Here is a 12,243-nt window from a genome sequence, read left to right as displayed (position 1 = left end):
TGCGATTGGATTGTGACGTGTGGCTAATTGCTCCTTCCGGCGGAGAGCGAGAGAACTTATTAGATCAAATCGAATATTTGGAGCATATGGATTATAACCTTGATAGCCCAGAACAAGTCAGTGAGGTTCCCGGGTCAAAACAGCAGGGTCTATAAACTGGGGGACGTACGGCTACTGGTTGAAGTGGTTGAAGTGGTAGTAGTGCTAGGTGTCTTCCACTTGCAGGGATTGGCAAATACCGACTTCGCTACGAAAAGGCTCAAGGCCAGGGACAGTAGCGTCTTTGAATGCATGCTTCTTATAGAATGTGTTATCTGGCGAAAGAGCGACGAGAATGTGATGAGTGGCAATCTTTCGAGCAAGGACGAAGGAGAACGAAGAATGCCAAGAATAGGGTTGATGGACAGAAGAATCGTCTATAGATGACTTTAGACACCATTCGGGCTAGTCTTTACTAATTTCAATATTGAAGAGTTCGGGGGGTTGTCTGGTCTTTTGCTGCAGCCATACTGAAGAGAACACAGCCTGCTTATATGCCTGTGAGCATTTGGATGGTCGCATCATAGATAAACTGTAGAGTTGATGGCTTGTTTATTAGAGTTAATATTAATCACAGGAAAAGTAGAGTCTATTGTACCTGAAAGAGGGGAGAAGCTAATGTGTTAATTTGGCCGAGTGGCTTAGAGATCTATTCTGCGAAAAGTTGATTGAATTTGCCAAAATGAATGAATTTGACAGAGCCACATACAGCCACCATATTGCGATTGGCACGCCAGAACCCTGTTCAATTTCGACACCAAGCATTTTTCGCAACTTTGGGCTTGTGCCGCAAGACTGCTCATGGCTGAGCGTGCGAGCCACTGACGCTATGGAATGGCTTGTTTACCTGGCCATAGACCCTTAGATATTGTCCCTTAGTTTCCTTCTTTACAACGATTTAAAGTATTATACAGCAATACCTTCCTAGCATCTCATGCAAGGGAAGGAGTACGTTATAGATATAGATCATGTTATTGCCTATAATGATAGAAGTCTCTTTATAGCTGATATAGAAACTGGAGCTTAGTAAACTGGTACGCAAGGTTTTAACTCTCTTCGTTCCTACTGCTAGGGCCCAGTTGGGGTCTTGAAGGCGCCGGCAAGGTAGTTATTTAAGATGTTATTGTCGAATTTCCGTAATTAGGAGCAATCGACCTCCTTGCTGCACCACCCGATGAACAATGATGTCTCCGACCTGCAGCACTTTCTCAGGGTGTTATGATGCGCTGAAACCCTGGCACATCCTGATATCTACAACTCGAGCTACAAGTATAAATAGGAGTGTTAAAACTCAGAATAGAGGGCATCAAGAAGCTGTTTGTTGCTGGGAGTCTTGAGATCGGATCAATGATCATCCGTCCCGCAAGTAAGATCTTGATTTCAGTCATGACATGTGTAAATAGTAGCTTATTTCCAATTTCATCCTTGAATTAACATAACATTTTCATTCAGATTCAAGAGCCTGGGGTATGGCGCGACCAATATCCGAACTAATCAATACCACTGATCCTGGTATTAATCTGGTCCACGAATGGGCACGAGACAATAGCGAGCTGTGTGAAATTCTGCCGCCTGATCAAGGATTGCGCAGCGACATTCTATTGCAACTGCAGGTCACGACACGCTCAATCCTCGGCGCCGTGGCCTACGAAACCGGGGGTATCCTCGCGCTCAACAGACGGGTGCGAATACTCGGATCTGGCTCAGACCGCTCTCTCCTGACTGCCAATGGGACGATTGGAGGCCATAGTGGACTTCTTATTGTCGGCGATGATATATTGGGCGGTGTCTTGGCACTCAATGGTGGACACTTTGGCAACGAGACGATTGGCGAGATCTATTATCTTGCTGCCGACGATCTTGTCTGGACCTCCCTCGACGTGGGCTACACGGATTTTATCTATTGTTGCCTGACCGCCGACCGCAATCTGCTAAGTCGACTCTTTTTAGACTTTGAGTCATATGTGCAAGAGCCTCCGCCTTTTACTAAGGCCCTCTCCATCATTCCTTTTCTTTGGTCTAAAGAATCACGCAATGGTCCCGTGAGTGTCGCGGTTATTGACGCTACCGAGGCAGTAAACGTCCACATTGATATCGCACGCCAACTCACTGAAGAAGCCTCATAATAGGGCGATGGCGCTGGTCCTATTATCTGGATGAAGAAATAGGTGAATAGAAGAATTTTTTTCTGCTTACTGTGAAATTAGTTGTTTGCGGATTTGAAGTTACCAAGAGGTCCCGTGAGGACTTGAGTCATGTCAGCAAAAGATTGCGTACAGGGCATCTTTCCTTGATTTCAGGTAGCTGGGCTTATAGGCCGTCAACGGTATTGGCTGGGTTGTTTGAAGCCATGAGTCATCATACCATAAACCAACAGAACTATTATGCCCTGAGTCTCTTCACAGTGATTCCTGGATTTCTACGGCAATAAGTGGGGTTTGGTTGATGAAACTTGTTGTTGATTGAAGCCTACAAGTTTAAAGCTTGGAGAAACATATGTGAGCTCTGCGACCCGAGCAAGATGTATATTGCCACAGTAAGATGCCAGTACTGAATCCAGCCCTCACCTGTCCACCTTCACTTTCTCAAACTCTGACCTTAACCAATAATGACATCAAGCTCAAGGTTCTCTCCCTCTTTAACACGATACTTGGCAGTAATATTCCTACGGTCAATGTTCAAAACCGACTGCTCAGTCAATCTAGCCTCACGCCTCTTGGTCTTATCAGTAGGATCGCCATAGTACTCAGGCAGAGACTGAGCACCGGTGATGTTATCCGCAAGGCCAGTGATGATGTCAAGCCAGGGCTTGTACATGTGCACGCCGACAGCAACGGAGAAAGCTTCCTTGCCTTCTTCGTTCTTGAAGCGTAGTAGGCCTGCGGTGCCGCTGTCGCCCATGTAGAGGGACAGCACGCCGTTTTGCTCGCTCCACTCGCAGCCGTCGGTGTAGTGCCAGCAGGCCTTTTCAACGACGTGGAAGTAGGCGTTTTGGTTGGTTTGGTAGACGCGGACTTTGACGGTGTAGGGCATTCTGGGGGCGTTAGTAGGGGTGACGAAGAAGGGAAGAAGGGAACGGACTTGAATGGTTTATTGGGGAAGGTATAGTAAGATTTTAGTGCTTGGGTGTTGGGTTGTTTGGTTGATGGCGAAGACAGTATTAGTGGCAGTAGCCAGGACTTTTATACCCTTTCTCAACCTATCTTCACTCTTGGCTCTTTGTGAGGAACTATTTGTCTTCTCATCAGTACTACGATGTCATTCTTCCTTGCGTCAACTTGAGATGTTGGCGTCTTGCGGTGAAGCCATATGCATGAATACCTGACGAATGTGCCGTGTCTCAGTCTTAGATCTTGCATCACTGGGCAGTAGAGGCGTTCAGTTGCAGTCTATGTAAGATCTATGTAAGACATCCTACGCTGTATACACTTTCTCGGTTGTGTCTGTAAGGGATGTCCGATGTGCCGCATAGGGCTTGCTAATACTTCCGCAAATTTGACGTTCTGAGGCCCGAAACACTGAAACGGAGGTCAACCAGGAGTGTAAAGGACAGATTATTAGCACTGCTAGGGTACTCTACGCATGCAAGTTGTTTCGCTAAAAGTCAAATTTACATGCACAGCTTTTTATCGCATCCAAGTGACTTCGGAAATATGATTTCACTCGTATAGCTTACTTCAATATCACCACGTATGTCGCCAGACAGATCAAGAATCAAGGGACGGCTCATCGCGCTGTCTCACTACGAAGCTTTCAGCTGTCAAAGTTCATATGATCGCCGTTTTATTTTCCTAACGGCGTGAGACAGCTTCCTTAACCCCCTCTTTACCCCTCCGCTAGATCCTGAGGCTTATGCATGTCGTCCAATGGAGACTGATGCTGGAATGCGGCCCGTTCCTACCCGGGGCTTGGGTTCCATAGCTTTCTACCATGACGCGGGGGCATATGCGTGTTTCTGGTCATTGGTCTTGACACAAAGCTTGATATTGTCGGTCAATGCAATTTGAAACAATGACCGCATATCTTGTCCCAGAGACCATTGGCGTAAAGCCCCCGATGTCGGATGAATTCCCTCTGATATTCTACCAAGGCTCAATGCACATCAACTTATGCGAGTCGCTGGAGTTGTGCATTGGATATAATCATGAGGTCATGAAGACTTGAAAAAAGTTGATAAAATAAACGCTAGATCTATGATTAAAAAGCTAATACAAAATATATTCCTCGATAATCTTCAAAAATATCATCTCCAAAGTCCCCATACTAACAGTATAATGCGCAACACCCATACTCCTCTTATGACGCTCCAAAGTCTCAATCACCTCAACGACCTGGCCCTTTCTATTCTGAGACATAGCGAAAGCTTCATCAGCAGTGCTATTCGCCGGAATACTGAAGCGGAACTGTCCACCCAGACTCAACCCTCTAAAGTTGGCGCCTGGAAACGTCTGGCGGATCCATGCCTCGACCTTTTGCATTTCGACTTGGTCTGAAGTTGGTGCTGATTCTAGCACCAAGTGTACTTCGTAGGAGTTGCTGTGTCTGTTGCGGAGTTCTTGGATCGTGCCGGCGGCGAGGATGCGTTTGGAGAGGATTGCGACGCGGGTTGCTAACATGTCTGCTTCTTCCATCGAGTGCGTCTATAAGCTATTAGGATGTTGATACAATACGAGGAAGCAGGTACTTACCGTCAACAGCACTGAGCGACTTGATGAAATGCCCGATAGCATAGCCCACATGTCTCGTTTCGCTATAGGGTCCATCGCTGAACTCGGTTCATCAAGGATGAGAATCGGTGGGTTGCCTGTACTGGTCAGTCTTGTTCAAGGGTGTCAAGCGATGTAACGTACCTAGCAGCGCAATAGCCAAACTCAGCTTTCGCTTGTTTCCGCCAGATAATCGAGATGTCAGCTTATCAGCATGAGGCCTAAGCCCGACCTTGGACATGACCAAGTTGACGTTCCGCTGTACATCTGCGATACCCTTCACGCGAGCATAGAAAGAAAGCTGTTGGCGTACGGTGATATTATCCAAAGCGTCAAACTGTGGGCAGTCTGTCATACCATCAGTAGGTGAAAGGGTCCAGTAGATGTCGATACTTACAGCCTATGCTCTGTCGCCCAGCTCGGGTATCCTTCTGCATATCCACGCCCTTGATGTAGATGTTGCCGTAATCTGGACGAACCTCGCTTCGCATCATATTGATGGTTGTCGTCTTACCAGCGCCGTTGGGTCCCAGAAGTGCTAGTCAAGCGTTAGTCACGGGACGATAAAAGGCGGAGAAGAGTATTTACCAAGTAGCTCTCCTTTTGCCATGGTGAGAGAAACACCATCAACAGCAACATTACCACCAAAGGATTTGTAAATCTGATCAACATCGACCAAGTTCCCGCTCATGCCTCGAGACTTGGCCATCGGCGCCATCTCAATGTGAGCATCTTTTCCGTTGTTCCTCTTCCTTTGATACAGTGGCATGATATTCTCTGCCCACAGACTTCGAAGCGTCCATGTCCTTCCGTCAAGTAACAACAGAAGGGCAAACAAGTATGCGACTTGTATACAGAGGAGAAGAATCGGGCCACCGTAGGCGTGGATGTTGCCGGGATAGCTTATCACTGCATCGCCACGACATCCTGCGGCCCAGACGTTGAGGCCTACTACCATAGCGCGGAAGAGGTTGGCGACGGGGAAGATGAGACCGAGGATGAAGACAGCTGTGTCCATAGAGGAAGACCTATTGCCTGGACTTTGGTTGACCGAGGCAATCTGGCAAGTCAGCATTGGCTTTAGTGGGATAGGTGAGGTGACATACCATAAGTCCTGCGACGGAGATACCAAACATCAAAAGAGAAACACAAAAGGATATACCGAAGGAAGAGAGTTCTGATCGCGCAAAGAGGGAGATGATGTAACACCAAAGCATCATCGCGAAGCCGTATAGAAGCATTACAGGGAAGAGATGCCAAGCGCCGTACCACTTTAGAATGATCAAAGAGATAAACAATGTAGAGAGGCAGGATATAATAAGAACAAAGACTAGGTCGATGATGATGTGAGATGTCCATAAAGCAAGAGGTTGGATCGAGTTTGAGTATTGTAGGGTTCGAATCTTTCGAAGTCGTTTGTACGCGGGGTAGAGAGCGAAGAAAGCTGGGTATAGGACGTGCAAGACGGTGAGTAGCTAGTATAGCGTCAGTACTTGTCATGGATCGAATGAGATCAGAAGTGACTTACGATAGCGAGAAACATGCCAGGGCCAGGGTCAGACTGTTTATATTGTCAATTGAGCCGAGCAAAACAGAACATAAGGTTACATACCGGTATAGAAGAGCTGAAGTATGCAAAGGAAAGCGAAATTGGAGTCTCACTCTTCAGCTGACTCCACATATTCAACATCAACATCGATCCATCAGCCCCATGCTCAGCGTTATATGCAAGCGTGTCTTTATCCTTCCCATTCATGTACAGCGCTCCAGGTACAAGAGCTCTCGGCTTATCACGGACTTGTTTCAAAAAAGCATCATAGTCATCTTGGAATTTGAATTGATCTTGATAAGACTTCATATCATACTCCTTGCCGATGGGATACTTTGACAATGAGCGAAAGAGAGTCTTGTTAAGAGAGTTCGGACCGACGAGCATGGTAATATTGTCGGAACCTGCGAGGTCGTAGTAACCATTTGGACGAAGAGCTATGGGCCATGGTTCGTCGAGGATGGATGAGTCGGTTGATACGCAGGGTGTTGGTTGGAAGGGCGTGGGGTCGTTGGCCATGGCGCTGAAGACGGGTGTGAAGATTAGTGGGATTGCGAGAGCGAGGACATACCACCAGAATCCCCTCTTCAGAACTAAAAGGCGCTTGAGGAGGAGAGCTGCAAGTTGTTGGAGGAATGAAGCTTGTGTTCCTGAACTGAGTTGATTGTCCGGTGTCTCGCTACCTTCAAGAAAAGGACTCCGGTCAGAAACTCCAACATCGTCGTCATCACCTTCATCTGCGACCTTGAGAAAGACATCTTCCATAGTAGGTCCACTCAACGACGTATCAGAGTATCCCGCCGTTTGAAGAGCAGTCAAGAGCTGTGCAGCAGATGTCGAATCAGGAGTGTTAAACACAGTCTGCCCTTGATGTACAGTCGTAGCATATGGTGTATCCGGTGGATCCTGAACTCCAGGTAGATGTACGCGATACCCTCCTCCGTGCAGATTCTTCAATGCTGCTGTTGAACCCTGACACTTGACGTGGCCATGCGACACAATGACAACTTGGTCGGCTAAAACTTCGCATTCGTCGAGGAAGTGTGTCGTGAGGATTAGACTTCGCTTCTGACGTTCGGCGAGGATGATGTTCCACATTGCTCTTCGAGAGACAGGGTCCTATATTTGTTAGTGAGTAAAGCGTCGATATGTGGAGTGCTTACCATCCCAGTGGTGACTTCATCCATGAGACAGATTGAACTACCGCCTGCTAACATACATAGCATTTGGACCTTTCTCATCTGACCTCCGCTAAGTGTACCGACAGGACTGTACTTCTTTAGGGATAGATCACAGGATTCGACGAGGGTGTCCAGGGACTGGGGATCTGTTGCTCCGCCTTTCATCATGGCCCAAAGTCTACCGTGTTCGAGGACTGAGAGCTCGGGCCAATGGATGTTGCGTTGGGGGCAGATGCCTTAAGAGTTAGTTAAAGAACTAAGCTGAGATGATAGACTTACCAAGGTTTGAGCGAGGGGCGTTGACGTTTATCGAGCCACTTGTGAGCTTTTGTGTTCCAGCGATCAGACCTAGTGTTGTTGTCTTGCCAGATCCATTGATGCCAAGAAGACACAAGACTTGCTTCCTCTGCATAGAGAAGCTGAGTGAGTTGACAGCTATCGCTGGGCGAGCTCTCCGGCAGCATCTTCTCCAGAGAGAAGGTTTATATGTTTTCGTGAGGTCGACGATCTCGAGGGCTGTTGAAGAATCCGTCGTGTTGGCGCTTGTGAACTTTCTGCCCTTGTTGCTAACACCATGAGAGCACTTCTCAATAAGGATAGCAAGCATGGGATAGAATACTATTGTAAGAAGTAATAGGCCCCATAACATAGATACTGTAACTTCGTATATGCGAGGTTGATGGGGAGCCGGTTTCGAGATGTTCGTTGAGAGACCTTGGGCTTCGTTTCGACAAAGTTGGTTCAGGAAGAAAATGTAACTCGAGCTTGGGAAGATAGCGGATAGAATTAGGACAATAAGCGCAGGGACGTTTTCGGGTTTCGAGTCGAGAATTTCGCACAAGGCAGCGAGGAGCATAAGGACGATGACCATGGAGATGGCGGTGTATCGGATGTTGATGGTGGCTGCAAAGACACTCATGCTCGTGAGGGATAGACCAGAGAGGATCTGCCAGAGAATGACGATACCAGGGTTCGAGGTTGGGACGAGTAGGGCGGCGTACACTACTCTGATTAGCAGATTAGACGAGACAATTGTATGTTGGACTTACAAGCTCCAAAGATGATCCAACTCGGCAAGTAAATGGCATTAAAAGCAATAAGATAACTCAACACCCTCGCCGACGCAGCACCACCAGTCATAACATCAATCAACTGCGCCATCCCCGCCTCTCTCTCAGTCGATATCATCCCAATGACATGAAACACCGCCGAAATCATACTCAGAAAACACACGATCCCAAAACCACCAACCATAGTCGCCGCAAAGTTACGACGCTTTATCTCAGCAGCTTCATCTTGCGATATCCGTGTAAACATGTAACTATTCGGTGTCGTGGTTGAATTCGTGATGGCGTTTTCGACGGCGAGTTGGAGTGGTGCGTAATGGTTCTTCGAAGGCGTGGTGATGTCGAATTTGGTTGATGCTCGTGCTGAACTAACCCTGATGGTATAACTCCACGTCTTATTACCCGCTTTGCTAAGAGGTGAATCGTTGAAAATAACAGCAGCGTAACAATCTGTTACACCGCTTAAACTCGTAGGACATCGTTTTCGTAAATCAGCTTCACTATCAGCAACTTCAACAGCCCCCTTCAGCCCATCTCTAATCTTGGTGACAACACCATCAACATCAGACCCCGCATTTACACCCTGCACAAAAATAAGTTTCGTCCCGGGGGGCAGAGTCTCAGCAAGGCTTTGAATGGGAGATGGCTCTCCAACGCCATACCTGCTTCCATCGCCGGTGAAGTTCTGGATTTGGAGGACCAGAACGAGAATCAGGACGGGGATGAGGAGAGCTCGGAGGAGTGTTGAGAGCCAGTGCTTGACGAGTGTAATCAGGAAGATTTTCCTTGTCAGGGCTTGCAGTTGCCGGAACCATAGTCTTGTGGATGAGAACATGATTTGGCGATGTGAAGGATGAAGATATTCGTGATATGATTATGTTAGGTACTATATACAGATTCATGACTGCCTGGGCTGCCTCTGGACGAATTGGAGGGCATAGTGTCAAGGGGGGTGAAAGAAAACATGACAACTGGATAGGTATGTGACCAACCAATCTTGTCTCACAGGCGTCTCGTGAATTTTCTTCACAATGAGGCCAGGTACATTATCACAGTAAGTGCCTTCTTAAACGAGTTAGCAGACTTACGTGCCTCCAGTTTCATCGAGGTCTGTTTACATAATCTCACCATTGCGTCTATAATAAGAAGGTTAAAGGGAAATTAAATTGAGTAGTGGAGACAAGGCTGATTTTCAGTTAGGCATACTTCACTCAAGCTTCACTCAAAGTTCCTGCAGCCCTAAGAGCTGTAGTCTAGATCGTGACGACGACTTTCATCCTGGAAAAAAAAGACATTCTCGTATTGAGAGGATGTGAAACTGGTGGGTACGTGCACCTTTTTGCTGCTCAGCCACCACCTTGACGTTTGCGGTTCCACTATCACAAGCTAAAACAAACAGGAGCAGCCTAGAACAGAAAACTATTGAGGAAGGATTTGTTTTAGTTCTATCAGATCATGGCTTTGGGGGTCATTGGTTGGAGGTAGTTCGGTGATTTACGGTATGGGCTTAGCTTGCGGGTGTCGGTAGGTGAACGTTGCATTCAGGTACCACCAAGCGGAATTGCTGCCGTTGGAGTCTAGACATGGTTTCCACGTTGCATCTCATGGTTTGGGGAGTTGATTTGTCGCCCTTTTACGATGTAGGATTGACGGTAGGGCGGACTGTCGGCAGTGGGAGTTTGGTGGTGCTTGGGCTAGCCGAGGGGACCAGTGGCGTTGATCATTGATGAAGGGGGAGGCTGTGAAGGGATAAGGATACACGAGAGGATTATTGTAGTTAGGCGTGGCCCCTGACTCTCGAGTTTGTTGTCAGAATTCGGTCAAGACCATTCAAGGATGATATTCGCATCTGTTTGGTGGTCAACCCTGTTCAAATCTGATTGGTTGACTGTCAATTAACGCGAACTTGACCTCCCAAACATAATGCATCATAATAGACTCTAACTGTCAGACGTTATCATTCTTACAACTATCATACAAGTCAGATCCAGCCAATTGAATTTTATATGCAGTTGCGTCTTAGCACATCAATCTCACCAATGATCTCGCCTTACAAATCAACGATTAGAAATCACAATGACACCATCTCCAACGCCAACAGCATCATCTAAACATATATAACCCCCAAAAATAACCCAAGGCTTGACCTGAAACAATAAACAAAACTTAATCTTGACTCAAGACTAACTCAACATGGCCCCAATCCGCACAGCCATCATCGGCCTCTCATCCTCCGCCAAAACCTCATGGGCCTCAAACACCCATCTCCAGTACCTAAACTCCCCCCTCGGTCGATCAAAGTACCAGATCGTCGCCCTCCAGAACTCTTCCCTCCAAGCTGCCAAGAACGCTATAGCGCATTACAACCTTCCACCTGAGACCAAGGCTTACGGCACTCCAGAAGATTTAGCTGCTGATAAGGATGTTGAGTTAGTCGTTGTAGCTACGCGTGTTGATGTCCACCATTCAAGTGCTCTTCCGAGTGTAAAGGCTGGCAAGGACTTGTATGTTGAGTGGCCTCTTGCGCAGGATGTTACGCATGCGAGGGAACTTGTTGATGCTGCGAGGGAGAAGGGGGTCAAGACGATTGTTGGATTGCAGGGACGGTATGCGCCGCCGATTAAGAAGTTGCGAGAGATTGTTAGAGAGGGGAGAATTGGAAAGATTGTTAGTGCAGAGCTGTATGCCTCTGGTGGAACGAATGACAGGGAGATCCTGCCCTCGAGTTTGGAGTATTTTACTCAACGAGCTGTTGGGGGTAATATCTTTACCATTGGTCTTGGACACAGTAAGTCACCTCACTACTGTCATAGAAGCTATTAGCAACTAACAAGTCAGTCTTTGATCAGTTCCAGTACATCACCGGCGACATCACAAACCTCAAAAGCACTCTCCACAATCAACGTCCCAACATCCGCATCCGCGACCCAAAAACCAACGAAATAACCCACACAACAACCTCCGACGTCCCAGACCTCATCCTCGCAACAGGTCGTCTCTCTGAATCCCCCACCGCTCAAAAAGACGCCGCCGTCCTCGTCCGCTTCCGCCGCGGCCAGCCCTTCCCCGGCGCTCCTCACCTAAGCATAGCCATCGCCGGCGAAAAGGGCGAGATCAGAGTACAAGTCTTTACCGGGACTACACTCCATGGTGCTTCGGCGTATGAGAAGCCTGTTGTTATTGAAGTACATGATTTTGAGAGGGATGTTGTGGAGGAGGTTGAGTGGAAGTGGGAGGAGTGGCAGCAGGATATTCCGCTGTTGGCGAGGGGTGTGGCGGCTGTTTATGAGGCGTTTGCGGATGGGGAGGAGGATGGGGATGGCTTGGTTAGTTTTGAGGAGGCGTTGAAGAGGCATGAGCAGCTTGAGGGGTTGCTTGGGCAGTGGGATGAGGATAGAGGCGTTTGAGTTCCGAAGCATGTGTTTACATTGGGCAACAAGGTTCTGAATGGACTGTGGCTGGCTATATCAAAGCCAATTTATGACGAAATCATCACCATACCAGACGCCACCACTAGCACCCTCATGATCTTGACCGTGTATTTTTCAAGATATCATCCGATATCAGTATCAGCTATTCTAAAGTCATCCTAAATTTAGCAAACCATGTAAATCTTTTCTCATTCTACGTCACTCCCATATAAATTATGTAAACACTCATCATAAGCTTTTCTATAACGAAGTGTAACAATCATGAACTAC

General features: G+C 47.4%; 4 protein-coding genes across 4 annotated transcripts; 2 read left to right on the top strand and 2 right to left on the bottom strand.

Moving 5' to 3' along the window:
- Positions 1-1,508: 1,508 nt before the first annotated feature.
- On the top strand, positions 1,509-2,165 carry FTJAE_7523 (uncharacterized protein; the record flags this gene model as incomplete). The annotated part of the gene is made up of 1 exon (XM_037354248.1): positions 1,509-2,165. One exon carries the CDS (start codon positions 1,509-1,511, stop codon positions 2,163-2,165), a length of 657 nt encoding a protein of 218 aa, XP_037205399.1.
- Positions 2,166-2,637: 472 nt separating this feature from the next.
- Positions 2,638-3,072, bottom strand: FTJAE_7522 (uncharacterized protein; the record flags this gene model as incomplete). The annotated part of the gene is made up of 1 exon (XM_037354247.1): positions 2,638-3,072. The coding sequence occupies one exon, from the start codon at positions 3,070-3,072 to the stop codon at positions 2,638-2,640; it is 435 nt and encodes a 144-aa protein (XP_037205398.1).
- A 1,172-nt stretch (positions 3,073-4,244) lies between these two features.
- FTJAE_7521 (ABC transporter) lies at positions 4,245-9,377 on the bottom strand (the record flags this gene model as incomplete). Its single annotated transcript, XM_037354246.1, has 11 exons — positions 4,245-4,679; positions 4,728-4,843; positions 4,890-5,093; positions 5,143-5,283; positions 5,334-5,805; positions 5,852-6,220; positions 6,274-6,306; positions 6,358-7,413; positions 7,458-7,711; positions 7,755-8,477; positions 8,525-9,377. 11 exons carry the CDS (start codon positions 9,375-9,377, stop codon positions 4,245-4,247), a joined length of 4,656 nt encoding a protein of 1,551 aa, XP_037205397.1.
- Positions 9,378-10,735: 1,358 nt separating this feature from the next.
- Positions 10,736-11,949, top strand: FTJAE_7520 (transcription co-repressor GAL80; the record flags this gene model as incomplete). Its single annotated transcript, XM_037354245.1, has 2 exons — positions 10,736-11,330; positions 11,381-11,949. 2 exons carry the CDS (start codon positions 10,736-10,738, stop codon positions 11,947-11,949), a joined length of 1,164 nt encoding a protein of 387 aa, XP_037205396.1.
- Between the last annotated feature and the right edge of the window lie 294 nt (positions 11,950-12,243).

The sequence above is a fragment of the Fusarium tjaetaba genome (genome assembly GCF_013396195.1).
Source record: "Fusarium tjaetaba strain NRRL 66243 chromosome Unknown NRRL66243_c0000153, whole genome shotgun sequence".
NCBI classification, from domain to species: domain Eukaryota; kingdom Fungi; phylum Ascomycota; class Sordariomycetes; order Hypocreales; family Nectriaceae; genus Fusarium; species Fusarium tjaetaba.
This window is presented reverse-complemented; position numbering and strand designations above follow the sequence as displayed.